Raw genomic sequence first — 25,419 nt, 5'->3', positions numbered from 1 at the left:
TCACCAGCCTTACTCTCTCAATGTTTTCTGGTGTCCTGGTGGTTCTTGAAGGTCCTAGTTTCTTTTTCTGCACACTACCAGTATCCATAAACGTGTCCACCCACTGAACAATCAATTTTCAATCAGGAACATGACCTGCAGGCACGATATTAAACTGTTTCCTGAATGCTTGCTGGGTTGCAATGACTGAATGGTCGTTGGAAAAGTAAGTCGCCATGGCAAACGCACGCTCCTCTCTCGTCCACTGCATGATCGTTACTAAACTAACCATACAAAAAACATTAGGCCCTGCCCTTTCGAATGCACTCAACCCCGCTCTCCGAGGAATAACGGCTGCTGTGTGGCATGTATTTCAAATAAGAAAGTTCCTGTGCCGCACCCTGTATAACTGGAGGAACCAGCATGCCAGAAACCCCAGGGTTACAGGCTTGCCAATTAAACTGTGACCAAACAAAAAATAATTCAGATCTAACAAACCTAGTTGTTAAAAGAATGTTTTTTTTTCAACATTTATTTAAGTACAATAAAATAATAGTATTGTAATTTGATTGACTTACAACCAGGAAGGGAGTTTTCATTTACAAGGTAATAAAACAATTAGTGGATTATTGATGTTAGTAGTAATAGTTAGTCAATGTGAGCTGTGCTGACAATCTGCCACAAAATTAATAAAGTTTTACTACCCTGACCTTGAAAGATAACACCATCCTCTCATATTTCACACAAAGTTGATGATAATTCTGTAAGTTTAGATAATGTACAGTGAGTTTTTGAAATTTGATATTGTAATTTCATCCAAAAATGCAAAAATAAACATAAAATAAACACAAAAAAAAATCACTTTTGATATTCCATGGATATTTTACATCATTAGAAAGAAGACAAAATTCAGAAATTGAACATATAATCATAGCTTTTGAGGTAACGCTGAGTTTCACAATTTTGAAACTAATGTCTGAGATGCCACACAATGTAACTGATTTCATTTTTTACATGCCTCTGGAGAGGGATGTATAACCTCACATAAACTGACATGTGAACATTCCCCTGGGAAAAACTGGCATACCAATTTTTACCATATGGAAATATCTGATTTTGTGGTCTCCCTGGACAGACCAGCATGCCAGATAATACACGAAAATGTATTATCCACAGCACTAAAGTTAGAATTCAGAAATTGGCTATCAATTCAATTAAATTGGCAATTAACTAGTGTTTCCACTACCAATATTACATTGTTAGCATTGTTTTTCGATTTGTTATTCAGATTCTAGTTTAAATTCTGATCTTCATTAGCAACCAGCTTTGCCTTTTGGTCACATGTAGACAGCATGTAACATTAGTTTTGTCATGTGTTCACTGTTTATGATGATCTACAGTTTATCCACTTACTCATTGAAGCAATTAGCTACTTAGTTCTGTAATACACTTCTTGTCTAGTCTTGTAATCAATTTTACGAACTTTATGATGGCTTTTCTTTTCTGCTAGACTTATTACACCATCAATTAGAAACAGGACAAGCTTTAGGTTATTTCTGTGAATCGTTTTATTGTGTTACGATTCTACTGTAAATAAGTTTATATTCTTATTGTTTTAATGGTGCATATGTTTTTTACTTCATCATGCTGTTTTATTGTTTTAATGGTAACAGTTTGTAATGTCACAATTTTAAATGTTATAGTTTTAACAGTGTACTTTGTCATGTATATTGTTTGCCTCTCACTGCTATTACTACTTTATGTATTGTACCATCATATCTACTCAAATACCTGTAAAATAATAATTATCATCTGTATTTTATCAATCGTCACCATTTCTGTGCTTCTCATAACCATTTACATCACAAAGAGTTGCTAAGAGACTCAAAATTGAAGTTTAGACTACAAAAAATAACATTTTTGTAAATAGTCTAAACTTCAATTATGAAGAAAATGTATCCTGAGTATTCACAAAAAAAAAGACTCAAAGTCCAAAATGCATACTTTAGGAAATAAAAGTGTGATTTTCTAAAGTTTGTTCTGTTTCTAATTGATGGTGTAATAAGTCTAGCGGAGAAGAAAAGCCATCATAGAGCTCATAAAATTTAATAGCTACTTAGTGCACAAATAGTGAATTGTTAAAATCAAATTAAATCTAGTCAAATTCCCTAATCAAATATTCTATTAAATTTTAATTAATAGAAATTTAATAGTTTTCTTATATTGAATTAAAAGCTATTAAGATTTGAAAAGAGGTTTAGAAATTTAAGTTATTCTTAAATTCACAAAATTAAGACAAATTTTTAACAGTCTATAAATATACAAGGGCTCAACAATGGTTAAAAAGTGTGACTGATCTTTGCTTTCTAGTGGCATTGTTTATACATTTATTGCTACTAGGCATTCTGTTAATGTTCCAAAACACACAGTAAATTATTTTATGCTGTTTTATTTAAAAAGTCATAAGGTTTCAAAAATTAAAGATCTATCATAGTATTGTAATTACTGTATTTAGATTTTATGCTCAACTCTGGTGACCAAATTGGCTGGGTGGTGTCCTTATTTTGGGGTTTCAAAATATGGCAATCATATGTAGGTAATTTTTTCACATGGAAAAAAGTTTAACTACAAGGCTGGGAAGTTTAAATTTAAAAAAAAAAACAGCCTTTTCATTTGCAACCTAATAGAATTTGCCTTATCTCATTTAAGAAACCAAAAGAATGTCAAGACTTCTATTACTCAGAAAAGACAGGAAGGAACCTTTTTCAAGGCTATAGTATTTTTGGTACAGTTCCATATCTGAGATGCAAATGGCAGAAGCATTTATACTGTCATGGACCTCCATTATCCTGGTTAAGTCAGTCTGACAAGTGAGTAGTATTTGATGGGAACATAATATATTAACTAGGGGTGGGAGGTGAAATTAATACATTTCATTCTTTTCCCCATATTATGGCAACATATTAACAAGGGAGCTCCAACCAACCTGACTGAGACAAAAGGCCAAAACATTAACTACATAGTTCCCCTTCTTGCACAACAGGGGATTATCTAGTATAGCATATTTATAATATATGACAACTATTTAAATTTTAGAAAAATTATTAATTTGGATTTATGGTTGAATATAATTTATCTTAGATTTGATTAATATATTAAAATATAATTAATATGAAATAGCTTAATTATTGATTATTATAATAAATAATTTTTATAACATTGAACATTTATATTTTAAGGGCTTTGATATTGGACCCGAAGGAAAAGTTGAATTGATATCCAAATTAATTCATAATATATTGAAAATTGATATAGCTGTTTTAATGGGAGCTAATCTTGCTGGTGAAGTTGCAGATGAAAAATTCTGTGAAGCTACTATTGGTAAGTTATTAATTAATAGAAATTTAATAGTTTTCTTATATTGAATTAAAAGCTAATAAGATTTGAAAAGAGGTTTAGAAATTTAAGTTATTCTTAAATTCACAAAATTAAGACAAATTTTTAACAGTCTATAAATAATAAATGTAATTTTAAAAAAATAATTTGAATTTACTGTTACTAATTTCCAGACCATTAAAGAATAAACATTTCATGGTAATAGATATATTTGGATTCTATCCAGATCATTGAATATTCAAATTCTAAGTAAAATTATTTAATGTAAAATATACATTCTCTAATAAAATTAACTGCTTACATTCTAATGGACATATATTAAAAAGATTGAGATGTTATATAAATTTTTTGAATGTTTATTATGTTTATAAGGAACAAATGCTGTTTATTTGTTGATTTTCCTTGTAATTAATGATCAATACTGAGATTTATTAATGTATTATTATTATTTTTTTTTTTTTTTTTTTTTATAAATGATGGTAAATTAATTAGAAATGACTTTGAATCACATGCATGCATGTATTCCTTTCTGCTAATATTTTATAAATAAATCAGTTTTATAGTCATTAATTTGATAAAATGAATGAATACATGTTTCTTGATGTTGCTTCTTTATAAGTATTGCAAAACTCTTCATTTTTGAATGATTCATGTATATATTTATTTAAAATTTTAATTAAAATAACTAATGAAAAAAAACAGAATTAGTTTAAATTTTATTTTTGATTTTAAATATGAAAGATAAGATTAAATATCAAATATTTGAATTTTTTTGTAAATGTCTTTTCGTTCTGTGACAGGTTGCAATGATTCAAAAACAGGTAAAATGCTTAAAGAATTAATTGAAACAGATTACTTTAGGCTTTCTCTTGTTGATGATGTGAATACTGTTGAAATTTGTGGTGCTTTAAAGGTAATTTATTATTTCAGTATATTGTTTAAAAGTTTAATGAAATTATTTTAATCATTATTCATTACTTTAGTTGTTTAAAATAAAACAATAATACCTAAATGATATAATTTTATTAAATTAAATTCATAGAAAATATTAAATAAAAAATAAATTATTATAAGTGTTTGTCCATTTTGTAAGTTATATTGTATGATATAATTGTAACAAATATTTGTGTCAAAATTATTCAAATTGCATTAATTTCTAGAAGTAATAAAAATATTTTAAAATAACAAAAGCCTTAATTGTTAAACAGTTGATTTTATTTTATGAATTCATCTTCATTTAGATGAATAAATTTCAAAATTCAAAAGAAAGTTTAAAAATTATTAAAAAGATTATTGCTTGTCACTTCTAATTGGTATTGTAAAAATCAAATATGGATTATTTTTTCAGAATGTCTTTTGAGCTACAATGTTTATAATGAATGTGAATAGATTACTCAACTGTTTCTTGATCATTACATGAAAATTTATTATTTTTATATTTATTTGAAATATTTCAAGAGAAAATAAAACAGAATTATTTTTAAAATAATATAAATTGCTATTCCAAAATGAAACATCATATATGACTAGAATGTACTATTGACATATTTCATTGATATAATTAAAATTGAGTGGCTTAGTGGAAAAACAGTGGATACTGAAAAACTTCACAAAATGAGTTGTTAACAAATTTGAATTTTCATATCATCAATCTGTCTTTTAAAAAACTTTTACAGTAGAGTTGCATGCCCCATTTTTCCACCAGTCCTCTCAATTGTTTAGTGATAGTTAAATCATTAATTAAAAATTTGATAGATTTTTAGTTTGCTTATGTTATGTTTGATTTCTTATTAGTTAAAACAATTCAGATTTTATCTTGAGGTATTAAAATCACTTTTGCTATTATTTTTATATACAGTTTTTTTAATTCAAAAATTAATTCAAGAAATTTCCATAATTGAATTTAAGATAAATAATTTATTTAAGTAGAATTTTTTTTATTATAGTATTAGATGATAGTTAAATTTTAAGTGAAAATATTTGTTTTAATAAACATAAGTTTAAACATTATTTACTCTGTTTTAAATATATAAGTTCACAAATTTAATTTATTGTTAGATGATTTAGATAACTATTAATATTTTTCTGAAAACTAAGAAATTAAAAAACAAAAAATGATAATTGAGAATTTATATTAAACAATTTATGATTTTGTTACAGAATATTGTTGCTTGTGGAGCAGGTTTTGTAGATGGATTAAAATATGGGGATAATACCAAAGCAGCTGTGATAAGACTGGGATTGATGGAGATGATAGAGTTTGGCAATGTATTCTATCCAGGTGCTAAACTTACAACATTCTTTGAGAGTTGTGGAATTGCAGATTTAATAACAACATGTTATGGAGGAAGAAATCGAAGAGTAGCAGAAGCTTTTGTTAAAACTGGAAAAGTAATTTTTTACCTCTTTCCTCATTCCCTTATTTATCTAGTTAATACATCATTTTTAAAGTTAAATATTAAATGGAAATTTATAAGAATAAAAATCTACAGACAAAATTTCAGTTAGTTAAAGAAAATTTTGACATTATTAAAATAAAATCTTCATTCTTACATATGAGACTTTATTTTATAATAATAATGGCAATTAATAATAATTGCGTATAATTTCTTATAAGACTTTTTATTTAACATTATATAGTAAGGATTATGTGTTTTAAAAAATTAAAGAATAGGAAAAGAATACTGATTTGTTTGACAAGATAATGAGGATGAAAATAATTTTCCTTTAGGATTTCTACATCTACACTCTTACACTTTTGTTGTTGTCATTTCTTTTTTGTGTTAAGGATTTTTGTCAAAGGAATTTTATTTTTTAAAGTATTAGCCGCATGTTAGAGCATAAGCATCTCGTTTAAATTATGTTAGTTTGAAATGTTCAAAATAAGAAAAAAAATTGATTTTTTAATAGAAGTTTATAGATGATACAACACAACATACAAATGAGACACCTCAATATATCTTCGATGTATTTGTTACATCTATTAACATTTCAAAATGTATTTTCTTTTAATCTTATGTTTTCTATATGCCATAGTAAATAGTAATATAGAATTCATAGAGCATTTTCTACATTTTTAATTTTATTTTATCAAGCAGTTTAATATATATATATATATATATATATATATATATATATATAAAGATAAAATTTGTTTGAAAAATTAATAATTTATAGGCTGTTTTAAATTTGATGTATAATTTTAGAGTATCGAAGAATTGGAAAAGGAAATGTTGGGAGGTCAGCGAATGCAGGGACATCAAACTGCAGAAGAAGTTGCCATATTAATTGAAGAGAAAAAAGTAGAAAATAAGTATGTCAATTTTTATTGTTTTTGTTTATTATTCATTCTTATGAAATAATTGGTTTAAATTAATTTTAAGTTTTTCTTAATATACAAAAAACTTAAACAAACACCTTAATGTTCGCTGAGAAATTTATTAATTTAACTAACGTTTTCGGCTTATTCAATAAGCCATCTTCAGGTTTTTAACTTTCGAACAAAAAACAATATCGTTCTATTAAAAGAATACCATAGTTTGAAAAAATTCAAATCATTAGTAACGGTCAAAAAATAAAACAAAGAGGATGAACATGGTAATAAAAATAAATAAATATACATAAATAAATAAAAATGGTAATATAAATAAATAAGTATACAAAAATATATAAAAACAAAAAAAGAAAAAAAGAAAAAAAAGAAAAAAAAAGGAAGAACGTGGTAATATAAATAAATATACAATAAAATACAACAAATGTAAGGTAAAAACGTTTTACTCGTGCCCATATATACTACCATCTATCCTAACCAGAAATACTTCCCCATAGAACTCACGTGTCTCTTATAAATTTTTAACTGCATATTTCCAAGCTGAAGGAAGACCTTCTGCGTCCCTTGCGTTAATACATTTATCTCTTAGTTTGCTTCTGTAAATTTCTATCTTTTCAGCCGCTCTTGCCAAAGTTGGGGAGTGTACCTGCTTTATGATTTTCGCCTCATTCCAATGTACTAAGGATCCCTCCGTCTGCCCCATCTGGGCTAATACCGTCGTGTTGGAACCTTTTCTAATATCATATTTATGTTCCTTGATCCTTATTCCTAGGTTTCTAGTAGTAACCCCTACATAATCTTTATTAATACCTAATAGCTGGTTCTCGTAGGGAATCTTATACACACCCGCCTTATCTTCTTTTTTAACTAACCCTTTATCGTTTCTAAGTATTTTATACAAATTCGGAGCTCTTTTCAAGATCACCCTTGTATCCTTAGTTCTTGCTATTTCTTTCATAATCCCTCCCAGATACTTATTGTATGTAAATTTCGTGTATCTGTAAGGCCCGTGCCTGGTGTTCTTATCATTACTGGCCTCAAATTTTCTAATAATTCCCTCAATGACTTTCCTCCTATAACCTAATGTTCCTGCTATCTGTATAATTCTTTCTATCTCTGTATCCCGGTCTATCACATTTTCACAGTATATAAAGGCCCTTCTAACCAATGCTCTAAATGCTGCTAACTTATATTTATAAGGGTCATTAGAGCTTGCAGGGATATATAGTGGGCTATGTGTAGGTTTAATGAAAACGCCGGTGGATATATGCCCTTTGTTAAATATAACATTAATGTCTAAGAAATGTACTATCCTGGAGCTTTTCTGCTCTAGCTTCAGGTTAAGGCCCTCTTCGTTCTCGTTAATTCTATCTACAAAGTTAGCAATTACTCGATTGTTCCTCCATATTATAAAAACGTCGTCTACATATCTCTTGTAGAATACTATATCCCTTTCGAAGCCCCGCAATACCTTTTCTTCTACTTTACTAACCACAAGCTCGCAGAGGAGCCCCGAAATTGGGCTTCCCATCGGTACTCCCCTTTTTTGCTTATATACTTGTTCTTCGTACCCGAAGAAGGATTCGCAACATACTAGGTTAGCCATTTCTATAACCTCATCTCTGTGTTGTGTTAACGTTGGGTTATCTCTGAACAAGAACTCCATAAGTGCTTCTACACAGGACTCAATCTTAATAGACGGGTACAAACTTTCGTAATCTAACACAGTTCCCACTTCTTCATCCTTCAAAGCGATGCTTTGTAGCTCTTTAACTACCATAACAGGATCCTTTACCACTAATTTATTATTTTCCATCCGTGAGGAGAGGTACTCTTGTAATCTTTTTTCCAGGAAAAATGTAGGTGCTCTTCGTTTTTCCACAATAGGCCTTATTTCTTTTCCCTCTTTATGTGTTTTGGCGAAGGCAAAGAGTCTAGGGAGCCCTGGTCTAGGGTTCCGGCATTTACGGACAAACGGTAAGATCCTCGCTAGTTTGGTTTCCTCGAGGATCTTACCGTTTGTCCGTAAATGCCGGAACCCTAGACCAGGGCTCCCTAGACTCTTTGCCTTCGCCAAAACACATAAAGAGGGAAAAGAAATAAGGCCTATTGTGGAAAAACGAAGAGCACCTACATTTTTCCTGGAAAAAAGATTACAAGAGTACCTCTCCTCACGGATGGAAAATAATAAATTAGTGGTAAAGGATCCTGTTATGGTAGTTAAAGAGCTACAAAGCATCGCTTTGAAGGATGAAGAAGTGGGAACTGTGTTAGATTACGAAAGTTTGTACCCGTCTATTAAGATTGAGTCCTGTGTAGAAGCACTTATGGAGTTCTTGTTCAGAGATAACCCAACGTTAACACAACACAGAGATGAGGTTATAGAAATGGCTAACCTAGTATGTTGCGAATCCTTCTTCGGGTACGAAGAACAAGTATATAAGCAAAAAAGGGGAGTACCGATGGGAAGCCCAATTTCGGGGCTCCTCTGCGAGCTTGTGGTTAGTAAAGTAGAAGAAAAGGTATTGCGGGGCTTCGAAAGGGATATAGTATTCTACAAGAGATATGTAGACGACGTTTTTATAATATGGAGGAACAATCGAGTAATTGCTAACTTTGTAGATAGAATTAACGAGAACGAAGAGGGCCTTAACCTGAAGCTAGAGCAGAAAAGCTCCAGGATAGTACATTTCTTAGACATTAATGTTATATTTAACAAAGGGCATATATCCACCGGCGTTTTCATTAAACCTACACATAGCCCACTATATATCCCTGCAAGCTCTAATGACCCTTATAAATATAAGTTAGCAGCATTTAGAGCATTGGTTAGAAGGGCCTTTATATACTGTGAAAATGTGATAGACCGGGATACAGAGATAGAAAGAATTATACAGATAGCAGGAACATTAGGTTATAGGAGGAAAGTCATTGAGGGAATTATTAGAAAATTTGAGGCCAGTAATGATAAGAACACCAGGCACGGGCCTTACAGATACACGAAATTTACATACAATAAGTATCTGGGAGGGATTATGAAAGAAATAGCAAGAACTAAGGATACAAGGGTGATCTTGAAAAGAGCTCCGAATTTGTATAAAATACTTAGAAACGATAAAGGGTTAGTTAAAAAAGAAGATAAGGCGGGTGTGTATAAGATTCCCTACGAGAACCAGCTATTAGGTATTAATAAAGATTATGTAGGGGTTACTACTAGAAACCTAGGAATAAGGATCAAGGAACATAAATATGATATTAGAAAAGGTTCCAACACGACGGTATTAGCCCAGATGGGGCAGACGGAGGGATCCTTAGTACATTGGAATGAGGCGAAAATCATAAAGCAGGTACACTCCCCAACTTTGGCAAGAGCGGCTGAAAAGATAGAAATTTACAGAAGCAAACTAAGAGATAAATGTATTAACGCAAGGGACGCAGAAGGTCTTCCTTCAGCTTGGAAATATGCAGTTAAAAATTTATAAGAGACACGTGAGTTCTATGGGGAAGTATTTCTGGTTAGGATAGATGGTAGTATATATGGGCACGAGTAAAACGTTTTTACCTTACATTTGTTGTATTTTATTGTATATTTATTTATATTACCACGTTCTTCCTTTTTTTCTTTTTTTCTTTTTTTGTTTTTATATATTTTTGTATACTTATTTATTTATATTACCATTTTTATTTATTTATGTATATTTATTTATTTTTATTACCATGTTCATCCTCTTTGTTTTATTTTTTGACCGTTACTAATGATTTGAATTTTTTCAAACTATGGTATTCTTTTAATAGAACGATATTGTTTTTTGTTCGAAAGTTAAAAACCTGAAGATGGCTTATTGAATAAGCCGAAAACGTTAGTTAAATTAATAAATTTCTCAGCGAACATTAAGGTGTTTGTTTAAGTTTTTTGTATATTGAATTCTGCTGGGTACGAGTGTGGTTTTTCTTAATATTAAGAAACATTTAAACTTTATTAATCATAAATTAGAAATTTTAGGATAAAGACTGAGTAAAAAGCTATAATTTTTTCCTTAATCTTTACATCTTTTTTACTATTATATTAGATGATAGTTATATTTTAAGTGAAAATACTTATTGTAATAGAAAAGTTTTAAACTTTTTTGTCCTTCCCATGTTTTATGTTTATTTCTAGATTTTGTTTTTCTTTTTGAAGGTTTATGCAGTGGCGTAGCGAACGTAACTGGCACCCCTCTCCCCCCTCCAGAAACACACACAGTTTGTCTTGGATACCATTTGGGCGCCCCTCTGCGAGTGGTGCCTGGTGCATGATACACCCCGTGCACCCCCTCGCTACGCTACTGGGTTTATGAGTTTACTTAATAATTGAACAAATTTGTAACCACTAGATAGTGTGTTTACATTGAGTCAGCTGCAAAAAATATAAAAAGTTTAGACCTTTACAATATTTTTTACTATAATTCTTTAAGTGATGTTTAACATAAAATTTATTGATATCTTTATTCTATCATTTTATTACAGTTAAGAAATCCCTCATGTAATATAAGTTAATCATTTTTGAACTGAGGATTTACCTTATTATTTTTGTTTTATACTATAATATATTCAAAAGAAAAAATATGAAAGGAAGAAAGTTTAAATACTTCAAAAGATTCTCTATCTTCAGATTTGTTAAATGACATCAAAGAAAGATACTAGTTTACATTTTCACATAGTGAAATAAATCTCAATCTTTTTAATTGCTTTGATTTAATGCCAAAAAACTATTTAGTATACAAAATTAAATTTTAAAACTGATCTTAGAAACTGATTACTCAGAAACTTCATTTAACTATCTCAAAGAAAATTGATAAGATTAAAATGTTTAATCCTCTTTCTTCTGTTGAGTTATATAAATTGAATTAAAAATAATGGATACTGAAGTCAATAACCATTATGCATTTTTCAAATAAAATTACCAGTTACTTTTGAGTATATTATAATGTAATATTTTGGATTATGACGATGTTCTATATTGAAACAATTATTTTGATGATCTGTTGAAAAATGTGCTCTAATCAAATTACATTTACTTTCGCTGTTATTTCCAATATTATATGGTGGCATTACTATGAACTTTGTTTACAGGACTGTAAATTGAAATATATTAATGTATTCGTCCTGTAAATAAAGTTCATAGTAATGCCACCATAACATAATAAGAATGTTTTTGAAAAGTAGGTATTCATATCTTGTAATTTTGGTGTTGGAAAAGAAGTTTAAGATTGAGAAATAGTCTACAATAATGCAAGTCTTGCCAATAAGTAATTTATCTACAGAATTTAAAATTTATTGATATGAGATGTTAAGAAATTAGACATACAAAAAGAAATGGGTGGTAGAAGGGGTCAATACAAGAAAATTTGGTCCTATGAACTAGGAGTTGCCACAGCCCCCTTTGAGATACATGCTCCTACACTTTTAATGGTGGTTGCTGCCCTGTGATCACAAATACTGTACAGAGAAATCTGATGTTACTGTTAATTCACACACAGCTTTAACAAATGTTTGATATTAATTCACATCATTCCAAATACCACAGTGAAAAACATTCCATGCTGAATAAATCTGCAGAGCATAAGCTTGCTACACCCCTTTCACTGTCAAACTATTCATGTAGCATTGTCCAGACATTAAAGTACAGTAAGACCCCACTTAAGGCTGCCTTGATTAATGCTGATTTGATATAATGCGGTCTGCTTGAAGCCTAAAAAAAGCTCAAAATTTACGCTAATTTAACTTATTGTGGCATTTCATTGATTCGTATATAATACAATTATTCCCAAACATGAACCAATCAGCAAAAGATGGCAATTCATCATAGCACTGTACTTTCCTTAAATTTGTTTGTTTGGTGCAATTTTGGAAAAAAAAATATAACATAATGATGCCATAGGCAAAATTGACTTTGCTTGGCAAGAATTAACTAATAAATGTGTGAATAGAGTGTAAAAAAGTTATGGCTGGAGGTATCCAAGAATTCTCAATGAGAAGAGTCTATCACCATATCTCTAGGTTGACCAAATTGTCAACATGATCAATACAGCAGGACTAGGAGATGTAAACAAGCAGGATATTGAGGAGATACTGCAGGGTCTTGCCTTACCAACGAAGACCTTCAAAAATAGGCATAACAAGGAATTCAGGTAGAACTGGAAAATAGTGATTCTGAAAATGAACCCAAACAATTTCTCTACAGATTTCCTTAGTAAAAGTTTGGTAACAATAACAGAAATCATTGGTCAAATTGTAGTGAATGATCCAGATTTTGAAAGGAGTGCAAAAGCAAGATGAGGTGTTTTGGATGCGATCTCTTGCTACTGACATTTGCTTAAGGAAAGAAAAAAAAATGACAAATGAAACTACACGACTTTATTGCAAAAAAAACAAGAATTTCAGAAGAGCCAGGACCTTTGTCACAAAAAATGAACTTTGCATTTGTGTGTGCATATGTTTGTGTTATTTAACATATATTATTATGCAAATTAATATAAAAATAATTTAAAAGTAAAGTAAAATCTGTTTGTTTTTGGTCACATATTCTCCTTTCCCTATTTACTCTGTGTTAAAGTGACCTCGTTTAATGCTGTTTTGTACGTTTTGTCATCTAGGAATGCATCCCCTGCATTAAGCAGGGTCTTACTGTATTTTTATTGTTAATTGCACTTAACAACAGACATGCAGTTAAAGATGGGTTATCTCTTTATTGATAACATTTAACATTCTCTGTTACATCCAGAAAAATGAAAGTGGAATCACATCTGTCTACATCAGTGGCACACTTGGCATTTAATCTTGAGGAGCACAGTTGAACAAATAAAAATTTTGTAATGCGAATTCAATAACAATTGTTAGGTAATTGTAAAAAGAAAAGTGGATTTTATTCTTTAAATAAATTTTTATAAAGTTCTTGAATTACTTCACTGATGCTTACATTAACCTTTGTGAATATATATAGCAAAGCCAGTATAATCCATCCAATCATGATTGTGTCATTGTAGATATTAAATAGAATATTTCCACTTTATGTGATTGCTAATTCATAAATAATATAGAAATAGAAGACACAATATAAATGAGAAAAATGAATTTTAATTTTAGAGTTTTGGAAAACTTTCTAATTTCCCCCCTCCTCTTTCTTTGAGGAGTGCCAGGGTGCCTTGGCCTCCCTGAAGGCCCCTCACCATTGGTCTGTTTAAAAACTACTACATCACAAAATAAGGTTCATGACAATGGTGGACTTCCCCCAGTTCATTGGACCAAAATTGCTTGTATTGACCCCCTTCCACCTCTCATTTCATTTTGTCAGTCTAATTTCTTAACACCTGTATAACAGTTTCTGTTTAAATTTCCATTCTTATTTAATTTGACTTAATTCTACTATTTATCTTGAAACAGAAATTGGAAATCATTCATTAAACTTGAATCTTTGATTGATAACTCACAAAATTGTAAATCTGTCTTACTTTTATTAAATATTATCTTGTAGGTGTCTGTTTTTCAGATAAATGATCACAAGAGGAAATTAAATTGCTACTCATACTCACATTATCTATTAGTTCTAGTTATGTAAAATTGTTCAATAAGTTGTAATGATTTCAGAAATTTTCAACAATAAACAGAACATATAGCTTTCAAAAAAACAGTATAAAATGGAGAGAAATTTTGAAAAAAACTCTCAAAGCATTTATTTACTTTCAACTGATATCATTTTAAATTGAAAAATTAACAATGATTACAACAGAACAATTTTATCCAATGCCATTTCAATTTAATGTTCTAACCTTCCATATAAACAGAGAAATGATTGGTATGTATTTAATTGTGCGCTTTTAAGAAAGACTTGAGTGCTATGCAAGATCAACAGTCCCATATGATCATTTATCTTTTAAATTAATAAATGTCCACAGAAACCTCATATTATGGCTTGATACTTATGCCAGTATCATCCCACAGAATAAGAAAAACTACTATAAATAAATAACGACTAACCCGTTACAAAGCTATACCTCCACAAGAGCTGAATTATCGGGCTAGAGTTGGCTATAATAAATAAATAATTAATAAGACGATTTGGCACTAGAGCTTGGCGTTAGGCGCCATCTCTTACTAAACTTAATAATTAAAATTAAATTAAATTAAATAAAGTTTAGTAAGAGATGGCGCCTAACGCCAAGCTCTAGTGCCAAATTGTCTTATTAATTATTTATTTATTATAGCCAACTCTAGCCCGATAATTCGGCTCTTGTGGAGGTAAGAAAAACTACTGTAATTAACTCAGCAACTGGATCAAAACCCTAGTAATGTCTTCAGTAAATTCGGTTTATTTTTTGCAAAGCAGATAGAAATGATGTATCTAAAAAAATTAAGGCACTTTCTCATTCAGTGATAGATGATTTGGTTTATATTCTAATAATAGACAAATCATGTCTGGAAGTATTGAAGAACAAGAAGAAAGCAACATTATATGAATATATTCATTTCAAATAGAATCAGTTGTGGCATGGAAAGGGATATGTGATAGAGGTAACTGGAATTGTCTTTATACTACAATATTCCTTATATTCACTTCTAGTGTTACTTAGTAATAAACATAAATTCATGTTTTTGAATATTAATGAGAGACACGTTTCCATTAAGACTGTCACACACATTTCTATTAGTCATCTATTCTTGATCTGACTAACCATTTAAAAGCTATACTTCAGCCTTGGGAACAAATTATCCGTAAAAGATAGAATATTGGCCTTAGAGATTAGCCAAAAGATGCAATTTCTCTGAGATAAATTCAAATAAACACAGCATCATGGTAGTGGAGAATTGCTTCTGACAGATGGACAAAAGACCTAACATATTTCCACATGTATGCGCAATGACTTCACTTTTGTTACCTAAGTGTTGTTTCGTTCCATCCATTTATTGTGCATGTCCACGCGCATGTGCAATGACTTACATTCATTCTTCACTTTCATTACTTAAGTGTTATGTTCTGTCGATCCATTCGATTCAAATGTTGGAAATTAGGCTTATAACTTAAGCCTAAACTCGATCAGCAAGCAAATACCAATGTTAGGTAACTCCTAAGCTTAAGTGTTATGTTCTGTTCCGTTCCATTCAATCTATTCATTGTGCATGTCCATGTGCATGCGCAAAAGGAAACTGAACATTTTTGTTTATGGTCACTGTAAGCTATAGTAAAAACTACCCAGTTAGTATATCATATTAAATTAAAAATAAATTTATAATAATTATTATTATAAATTTATTACAAATGATTTGCTTTTATGGAATGTGCTATCAGATAGTTTGGCACCCACATTTAATGAAAATACAAGACTGGTCAAGTTTTAAGATTTTCATGAATCTGGAAAATTTGTTATTTAAGAAGGGTAGAATTTTAGTTATAACAATTTGTAACTTTGGCCTTTCTTTACCACTAGACTTATGTGAAAATATCAATCTTAGTGCTCACCAGTCATTACAAATTGTTACATTTTCTGATTTAAATTACTTATTATTAAAAAATGACTTGCTGGAAATTTAATTCATCCTGTGTTACAATTATATATCATCTTGACTATAAAGATTATTAACAATGATTTATAATATCTATACATTTATTGTTAATCAAATTTTTTCAAATAGATTTCCATTATTCTATTCCATACATCGAATCTGCAGAAAGGACATACCACCCACGGAATTGATAAACTGTATTCGCCATCATCCAGCTCATCATGTGAAATAAATTGTTAATCTCTGTAGAAATTAGAATTTTTTTTAACAAAATTTCCATTGGCATGTTTAGAATTTTTAAAGTCATTTATTTTTTAATAATTACATGCATTATATTCAAAATATAAGATTTATAATTTATTAAAATACATGGAATTTTCTATGTTATAAAAAAAATCATGTAATTATGTTCACTCTCTAATTATTTGATTACTACCTTCTGAAAAATAAGCACAAATAGATAATTTATTTGGAATGTCTCTAGGTTGAACTATTTCTTGTTAATTGTGAATGTGGAGAGTTGGAGACTGAAGTGAAATAAAAACATTACATGTACAATGTTTAATAAAGTTTTGAAACAGTTTATTGTTTAAATATTCTATCACTTAATAAATAAACTTGGATTAACTTGAAAGTTTTGTATTCCATTCAAATGTAATGGAACAGATCAATCTATTGCAAAAATAAGTCTGGAATGTGGTGATGCGTGCTTCATAACATGAATGAATCGGAACTGTCACTTGGCGAATCCTGTTCCGCAGGCGGCAACTGAGATTTTTGCTTTTCGTCCAATTTTGCTTTGATGGTCTGCAGTCGTTGGTAAATAGAGTTATAATCAAAATATCCTCGTTTCTCTCCAAAAGGATCCTATAAAAGAGAGAACAGTTAAAATTCCTGAAATTACAACAAATATAAGATGACCCTGCTTTTTATAGGAATTTTGCTGAAAGATCTGAAAAACTTTCCAAACATACTAATGAATCTGTTTGTTGTCTGAATCACTCCCATTTAGGGACTGGATCTAGAGAAAGTACAGTTATCAACTATCTTTTCTTTATTTCTGTATTATCATACATTCTAAAATAGTTTGTAATTTTATAGTCAGTGATTGATCACATTGAGATTATAACAATAAAAAACAAATTTTAAACATGTTAGTACAGGAATGATGATGATTTGAATAAATATGCAATTTCAGTGAAAAAATTAAATGACATTTATGTAACTTATCATTATAGATTATCATTTTTTCAATTAAAAAAAGTGCTTTTTGGATATAGTAAATATTGCATTGTAATGAAATTCAAGATTTATTTTTTAAATATTGGTAACCATCTTTTCCTTAACCAAATTCTATAATTTTTTGCACTCGCTTAAATCTTTTTATTAAAAAAGGACAATCATAATTTACTATATTTCCGTGAAACTTAAAATCAGGGAAAATAATTTACAGTAAATAATGGTTTTAAGAGAGACCCATATTTCAGAGAATATTTGACCAGTGGGTTTTTGGTAGACATGTATCTACCAAAACAATACAAGAAAACTTCCTCAAACAAATTAAAATTATCACTGCTAGTTTATACTATTTTAGGTAAATTTTAGCCATAAAAATAAAAAGTTTTGATATTGTAATTCATATGTTTCAGTACATCATTTATAACTCTGAAAAAACTGACATTAATTAATTATTTATTTATATTTAAAACTTAAATATGTAATTGTAAAAAATATTCAATGATTATCTTACTTAATTTTGACAAGTGATTAAAACAATGAAAATCTATTTAAAGAAGTGCATGCAGAAAAATAACACAAATATTTTTTACAGTACAGTTAAGATATTTAATACACATTTTTTGGCTTCATTCAGGGTGTTCAATGATTTTTGATTTCCAAGTTTTCCAGGAGGAAAATCTGTATTTTTCCCTGACTGACTGAAAACTTGCTGCAAAAATTAAAAACAGTTCAGTTTATTTCATGCTACCAAATGAAACTCACAGTTGTAACATTGTTCAATTCCCTTTATTACAAAGCATGGGTAATTTTTTCATTTCTATTAATGAATTCATGTATTGTTAATTCAAAATGTGCAGACGATTGTATATCATATATCTCTGGACTACATTTCAAAGTTGCCTGAATCAACTGCTTTGATATAGTCATGGCAACTAGCAGATTGGAAAATTGGATATATCATGTACTGTACTTTCTGTAAGCTGTTACTTTTTGGTTTTCCATTAAGCATTCAATTCATTGTTGATGGAAAATCTGCATTACTATGGGACATTATTAAATTCATCTTCACAAATGTTTCAAATTCTTTTTACTTTCATGGCAGACTAAGCCAGAAAGAATGTGAAACATTCTTTCTGGCTTAGTCTGCCATGAAAGTAAAAAGAAACTTATTGCCGTGAAACATTCTTTCTGGCTTAATAAGTTTGTTCTGACCCTGTGATTGTAAATTGTAAATTGCCAGTAGTAAATTAATTTACTACTGGCAATTTACAATCACAGGGTCAGAACAAACTTATTAAGGAAATAGTTTAAAAAAAGTGACAAGTGTCAAGGAATTAGTTACCAGGAAGTGACCATTAATTTCATATTGCTATTAAAAGAAATAGAGGCATAAGAATGCATTCACCAAAAAATCTCACATTAAATCTCTCCACTGAGTGAAGTTTATTTAGTCCAGATACTTCATATAAATTCCCCAGTCAACCATGACAGAATACTTTTTATGAGAAAGTAGAGATTTCAAGATATTGAAGAGTTGTTAGTATAAACTACTAAAAATGTTAACATCTGTTGTAACAGAGAGCAACAAAACATCACCTGGAGTGGACAAAAATAGTCGGAGGGATAGAGAATTCACTTACACACACAAATAGATTTAGGCTTTTAGATTTTATTATTATTTTTATATTTCTTTATACACTACATTCTGAGTAAACACTCTATTGTCTTTTAAAAGATTTCCTTACTGTCTTCCTTTAGTAATAAACAGCTTAATATTGTTCTGATGATTGATGTTGTGGTGCTGTTTCTGTAGCTCTTGACAAAGCCATTTCTCAATTCCACATTGATAAAACAAAGATAAACTGTATGTATGTTAGTTAGATGGGCGATAACACTTTCTAAATAACGAGCTCGTTAGATCGTTACTTCCAACTGGATAATAAGATATCACATGATCACTATGGAAAAATTCTTTAAAAATTTGATGAGGCTATGTTTAAAATATGCCATTTGCCAAATATTTAAAAATGCAACTTAAGGGAAATTCCCTCATCAAACATGAACTAAATGAGGTTACCGACATCACTGCAATGTAAATCTGATCATAGATCCAAAATCGATAAAATGTTTCTTCTATAGCTAATATTTCTGCAAAATAAGTAGCCTTATACTTTCTGTAAGAAAGTAAAATGAATATAACCAAAATTTTATCTTGATTGGACAAAATTTGCAGAAGTTATAAAAGCTACTGTGTGTGTGAATTCTTTAGATTAGTAGTAATATTGGTCAAATTACTGTTTTCATAAAAAATAATTATTTGTTATTATGAAATCTATCTTTATTGTCCAGTAACTGTAAATTAAAAATTATAGCATGTAAAAGTTGTTAATCTAAAGATTTCACTATTAAAATCAATGAAATTTTGATAGACGGATGACATTCAAATCAATTAGCCATAGTGAAATTGCTCAAATTACAGTTAACAGGTTTAACATGTTATAACACTGGAAATGATACTAATGTCACTTAACATGTTTTGCTTCCAAGCTCACTTATACTTCAAATCTAATGCACACTTTTGAACTTTTTGAGAAACTGAGAAATAAAGAGTGCGCATTAAAATAGAATAAACACAGTAAATCTTTCCAAAAAGTTTGTCATTATTGCAAAATGTCACTAACAAAAAAGTGACTTTTAGTTGAAATAGTTCCAAACCCTGCAATCATTGTTGAAGTGTAGATGGATTCCACATACTATTTACTCAGTCAGAGCTTTCAAACAATGTTGTGAACAGACCTCTTCTACAATCTCATTTCCAAAGAAAATTGACTTCTAGCTAGAATTGCCAACTGCTTTTCAGTGAACCCCACAATATGACACTTAAAAATAGCTTTTAAAATCATAAATAGCTTAATTTTTTTTTCATAAAACAATTTAAAGCCACATAATTCAAATTCTGTATTTTCTTGAAACACGAGTGAATAAATTTAAGTATGATTATTAATAATTAGCATCCATGATGTAAGTTTAGATGATCATGCATATCATGTGACACAACAATGTACACATTCAAATCACTTCTGTTGTTTACTTTCCCATTACACACTGCAATAATAATTCTTCCTCCTTTTTCCAGGTTTAATGCCAAATTCCCTGACACTTCCAGGTTTCCAGGTCCATTGGACACCCTGTTCATTTGTCAAATAAAATTTATCATAGATGTAAAATGAAATTACAAAATATTTATTTTGCATATACGAGACCAGGGGAAAACATCTAAAAGAAGAAAATTAAGAGTTAATAGTCATTTATACCTATTACTCCTCATATTGTAATTAAAGTATATGGCACTGAAGAACAAATGGGAAAAGAAATGTTGCTAGGCTTTCTTTATCAAGCAACAAAAACAGTAAGAATAAAATTCAGATGGTAAGGATATACCATATTTTTTCAACTAAACTCTGGGGTTGTTATTTTTAAAAGTATGTATCTCAAGGTTTTACTACCATGCAACAGGAGACAAATGAGTAAAAATTGAAAGAAACATCTTAATTACTTGTATATTTTGGAACTATCAAAACTGTTTATTGACTGCAGTTATGGATTATAGCTACATTTGAAATAATTACCATTTTCTTAGTTAACCTGAATTGGAAGACAATATTCCAATTCAGTTGTTACATTGCCATTTGTCTGTTTTGATATTGCTGTCAGAATCAAGAGCTTGACTACCATTGTAAGGTTCAAACTTATCATCTTTAATTCAAGTTTTCTTAATTACTCAATTAAGCTCTCGATTATAATTTTCCCATATTCAGTATTTGTAAAATGTTCTTCTGAATCCCAAAATAGAAAGTGCTATCCAACTCTAGACAATTTTGAAGAGGTAGAATTTTAATTTTCTTACCTGTTACTCTATTTAACTACATTATCTTATACTCTGCAGTATTTCAACATGTTTTCCATGCCTTCCAACCTGGGGTTTAATTTTTAACAGCATCATTCCCTGGGTTTACTACAATCCCAGGATTTAATGAGAAAATCTGTTAGTTTCATTAAATAAAATACCAAATAATCATTCAGATGTTACTGTTGCCATATACCAATTATTTTTGCCTTTCTCATTACTAAATGCCAAATATTTAAACACATATTAGCTGAACTGCCTGAAACAGAAGGTTTAGACACTATGTCTTAGAATAAGGTGGAGGGCAGTATTTCTATTCAATAATAAAGATTATATATGTTTTATTTTTAAAAGATGATTATTATGTAATAAAAATTAAAAGATTATGAACCTCAATGGCAAGATTTAATTTTTTGACACCCCACAAAGTAGTGTTTTTAGTGAACATAGAATACATGGAAGTATTTATGGTGATCAACAAAATCACTTACTTCCTATGAATGCAGAAGCATTAATCTTTCCTCATTACAATTTATCAAGATTATTAACAAGTAATATTTGCTCAAGATCATTTATTAAAGTTAGATTTGGAAAGAAAAAAAATAACAATATTTTTAAATATATCTGAGATTTTAAATATTTTCTTTCTAATTTGTGTTTTATCTTTTTCTTTTTTCCTTTGTTTTTCTGTCTCTAAACTAAAATGACATTATTTGGCTGAATATTTTGGCTTTGAAGAAGTATTCAGTCCAAATACCAAATACTTTCTTTGTGGCCAAATATACCCAAATACCATTAATGTCAAATATTCAGTCCAACACTAACAGACATATATATATATCTGAGTTTGGTTTGGGTAGATTAAACTTTGCTTGGAGATGCCAGCATACACTTCCCATCATCATTGTCTCTAATGTTTTTATCGGTCAGTGTAATAACTGCTGTATTCTTTGTGAAACTGTCTATGATTTAATCTGAAAGCAATTATTACCTAAATTCCAGTTATTCTTCTTCTAAAAAAGTAACAGCTAAATTCAATAAAATTCTTTCAGATGCCAAAATTTTGATTAGAATAAGTAAAGCATATCTTAGAATTATCATGCCTGAAAATGAAGTTAACATTGAACAACTGATAACAGATTCTACCATATTTTTCAAAAATTCGTATCATTGGAGAATCATGCATCCACAATAGGAACACACAAATCTTTAGGGTAATTAAAGTGAAGAGATTTTTCTTCCTTTTAGAAAAGCTGTGAACTATTAAAATGCTCTTAAAAGTAGTAATGTCATCTACTGATAAAACAGTGACTGAATAATCCCATTAATGTGATAAGAAGGATGAAGTAAATGTTAACTCCAATAGCATATACTTCTACTTTCTTATCCTAAAATTGTTTAGATTTGTGTCTCTACCTGGACAGACAAACACCTTTCATAAACTAAAAGATAATCCATTTTCAAAAATAATGAAAAAAAATTTGGTTATTAATAATTATAACAATAATAACTTAAGTATAACTCACCATCATTTTTTGATTAGTCCAATGAAGTTTGCTTTGTGCTGTATTCTTGTAATAATCATAAAATTCTGGAAATGACCTTTCCATTATTTCTCTGGTGAAAGAAATGGTAAATAAATTATTTTCTATAAAAATAGAATTTACAGCAAACAATGCATATTGAATTAATTAATTTATTAGACTCTTTGGAAGATAAAGATAATAGAAAACTTTTTATGTATCAATTATCTATTATACAAGTAATCATGATAAACAACTAGTGGAAGATACATACTCTGTTTATTTTGAATATTTTTTCGTTTATTGGAAGATAATTATTTTATAATATTTCTGTGTGCACACACTACTTATAAGATGAATTGAATAAATATACTTAAAATAATTAACTTACATTAATGGTTGAGGGCAGTTCAAAGTGTCACCGGTAGTACCTTCAATCATATCGCAGACAGCGACCCTTAATGTTTCATGACGAATTATTTCATTATATTGTAAGCTGTCTCCAGAGTGCCTTTCCTAAAAGTAAAATTAAATTAACATTAATATGCTATTAATTACTTGAATGGAGAAAATCCAAGTAATTAATAGCATATTATTGAATAGAAATCTAGATAATAGATTTTTTTAAAATCATCATCATTAAAATTAGAAGTAAATAATTTTCTAAAAATTCAGACAACTTAAAATATTCTCAGAATTTCTTCTTTATTTTATAAAATGTTTTTTTTATCATCATCATCATCATCATCATCATCATCATCATCATTATTTATGAAAATAAAACAAATATACTTAATATATTAAATTTTAAAAAATTACTTTACATTTTGAAACATGGAATAATCTAAAAAATTTCTATAATGCTTAAATGATTAATGGCTGAATTTTTTCTTTTTTTTTTTTTAATTGACTCTTCCCATCATATGGATGCTAAGGTCTTTTTCTCTACTTAAACATAAAGTAGAATCTTGTTTTAACGTATCACAGAATAGATTTTTCCAAGTCCCATCAATGTAATTTTCTCATTTTAGTGGATCCATAACTCAGAACGATGGATTTTTTTCTAGCCCATCTATTGTAAACTTTGTGTTTGTTCAACATTTAGTTAATATTTGGGTGTTTCTGGGAATTTGAAGAGTTCAATTATGCACTTGCTATATCTGGGATATGTACAATTGAAAAATTGTATGAAGAGAGTCAGTAGACTGATACGATTGAGGAGGAACCACCTAGTAAATATTCTCATGCTGGTCTATGTGTAGTGCCAAAATTTAGCATCTTTCCAAGTTGTGAAGACCTTCCTGACAAGTTTCAGCATGAACAAATAATATTAGCATTGTCATGCATAACCTAAGTATTTGTTGTATTCAGTGGACAGAAAAGTGGCATAAAAACAAACCAAGATGGATCATAAAGTCAAGTGAAGAGCTAAAAGTCTATGCAAACAAGCCAGTCACAACTGAGCAGCTGAAGGACAATACTTGTCAAAAAAATTCAACAAACAACACAAGAAACATGTGAAAATGTTTATGAAAAATGTTGTTGAAAGAGTTGAACATTTGTACAGTAGCTAGAAGTGACCATTTGGCCACTATCTTATTCCACATACAGATTGAAATACTGAATAAACTATTGATAAAAAAAGATATGTATTTATCATGTTTCATAAAAAATATAAAGCAAAATGGTATCACTTATAATGAATGCCCTGTATACAGGGTGTATCAGAATGATGTTTTAAAAATTTGGGGGATTGTAGAGGATGAAATTTTGAACGTTTTGATATAAGGAACCCATAGCTGGAAATGTGGCATAAAGTTTCTACAGCACTTTGCACTTTGCGGTCGGTATGCTGAATACAGCAGAATACAGTATTTATGACAATTTTTTTTGACAAAACAGTAGAGTACAATCAAACTGTACATTGAATCAGTAGCTGCACTACTTTAGAGTAAATGTTTAATGTGACGACCACCAACTTTGTTATATCGCGTGCAACGACAAACCATGTTTTGTCTGACTCTCTGTAAGATGCAACGCTCCCCTCTGATGGTATTAACTGCTGTAAAGATGTGCTCCGCAAGCTCGTGAACTGTTCCTACAGGTATTGCATACACAAGGGACTTTACATAACCCCAGAGAAAGAAGTCAAGAACAATAACATGACGTCAATGGACAGAAGGGTAGCTAACAAAGTGAAGGGTGGTCAAACACTTCCTACCGCAGTAGAAACTTTATATCACATTTCAGCTATGGGTTCCTTATATCAAAATGTTCAAAATTTCATCCTCTACAATCCCCAAATTTTTAAAACGTCATTCTGATACACCCTGTATATCATAGGTATATGTAAACAATTATTCACCAGCTACAACAAATACGAGGAAAAGCTGTATTCTGTACACAGTTTCTATATTGAGAATTATTCCGAAGTATTAACATGACGATCTTGTTTTTTTCCAGCACAATTATTTAGTAGAATGACATGTTTTTGAGCAGATTCA

The 25,419-nt window shown here is 29.6% G+C and overlaps 2 protein-coding genes across 2 annotated transcripts in view; one reads left to right on the top strand and one right to left on the bottom strand.

Annotated features, from left to right (window-relative positions):
- LOC136972628 (glycerol-3-phosphate dehydrogenase [NAD(+)], cytoplasmic-like) overlaps nt 1-16,829 on the top strand; it is a 35,259-nt gene extending 18,430 nt beyond the window's left edge. The window contains exons 4-8 of the mRNA XM_067267224.1: nt 3,219-3,360; nt 4,176-4,288; nt 5,536-5,766; nt 6,582-6,688; nt 16,376-16,829. Coding sequence (XP_067123325.1) covers nt 3,219-3,360; nt 4,176-4,288; nt 5,536-5,766; nt 6,582-6,688; nt 16,376-16,478 — 696 coding nt within the window. The 3' untranslated portion in view covers nt 16,479-16,829. The remainder of the gene's footprint in view (nt 1-3,218; nt 3,361-4,175; nt 4,289-5,535; nt 5,767-6,581; nt 6,689-16,375) is intronic.
- LOC136972630 (ubiquitin-conjugating enzyme E2 Z-like) overlaps nt 16,807-25,419 on the bottom strand; it is a 32,499-nt gene continuing 23,886 nt past the window's right edge. Inside the window, exons 5-7 of the mRNA XM_067267226.1 lie at nt 23,307-23,431; nt 22,919-23,009; nt 16,807-17,113 (exon numbers count right to left, since the gene is read on the bottom strand). Coding sequence (XP_067123327.1) covers nt 16,958-17,113; nt 22,919-23,009; nt 23,307-23,431 — 372 coding nt within the window. The 3' untranslated portion in view covers nt 16,807-16,957. The remainder of the gene's footprint in view (nt 17,114-22,918; nt 23,010-23,306; nt 23,432-25,419) is intronic.

Source organism: Centruroides vittatus, unplaced genomic scaffold (genome assembly GCF_030686945.1).
Source record: "Centruroides vittatus isolate TY-2023 unplaced genomic scaffold, ASM3068694v2 contig_299, whole genome shotgun sequence".
NCBI classification, from domain to species: Eukaryota; Metazoa; Arthropoda; class Arachnida; order Scorpiones; family Buthidae; genus Centruroides; species Centruroides vittatus.
The sequence above is the reverse complement of the archived record's forward strand: the minus strand, read 5'-3'. Positions and strand labels throughout refer to the sequence as shown.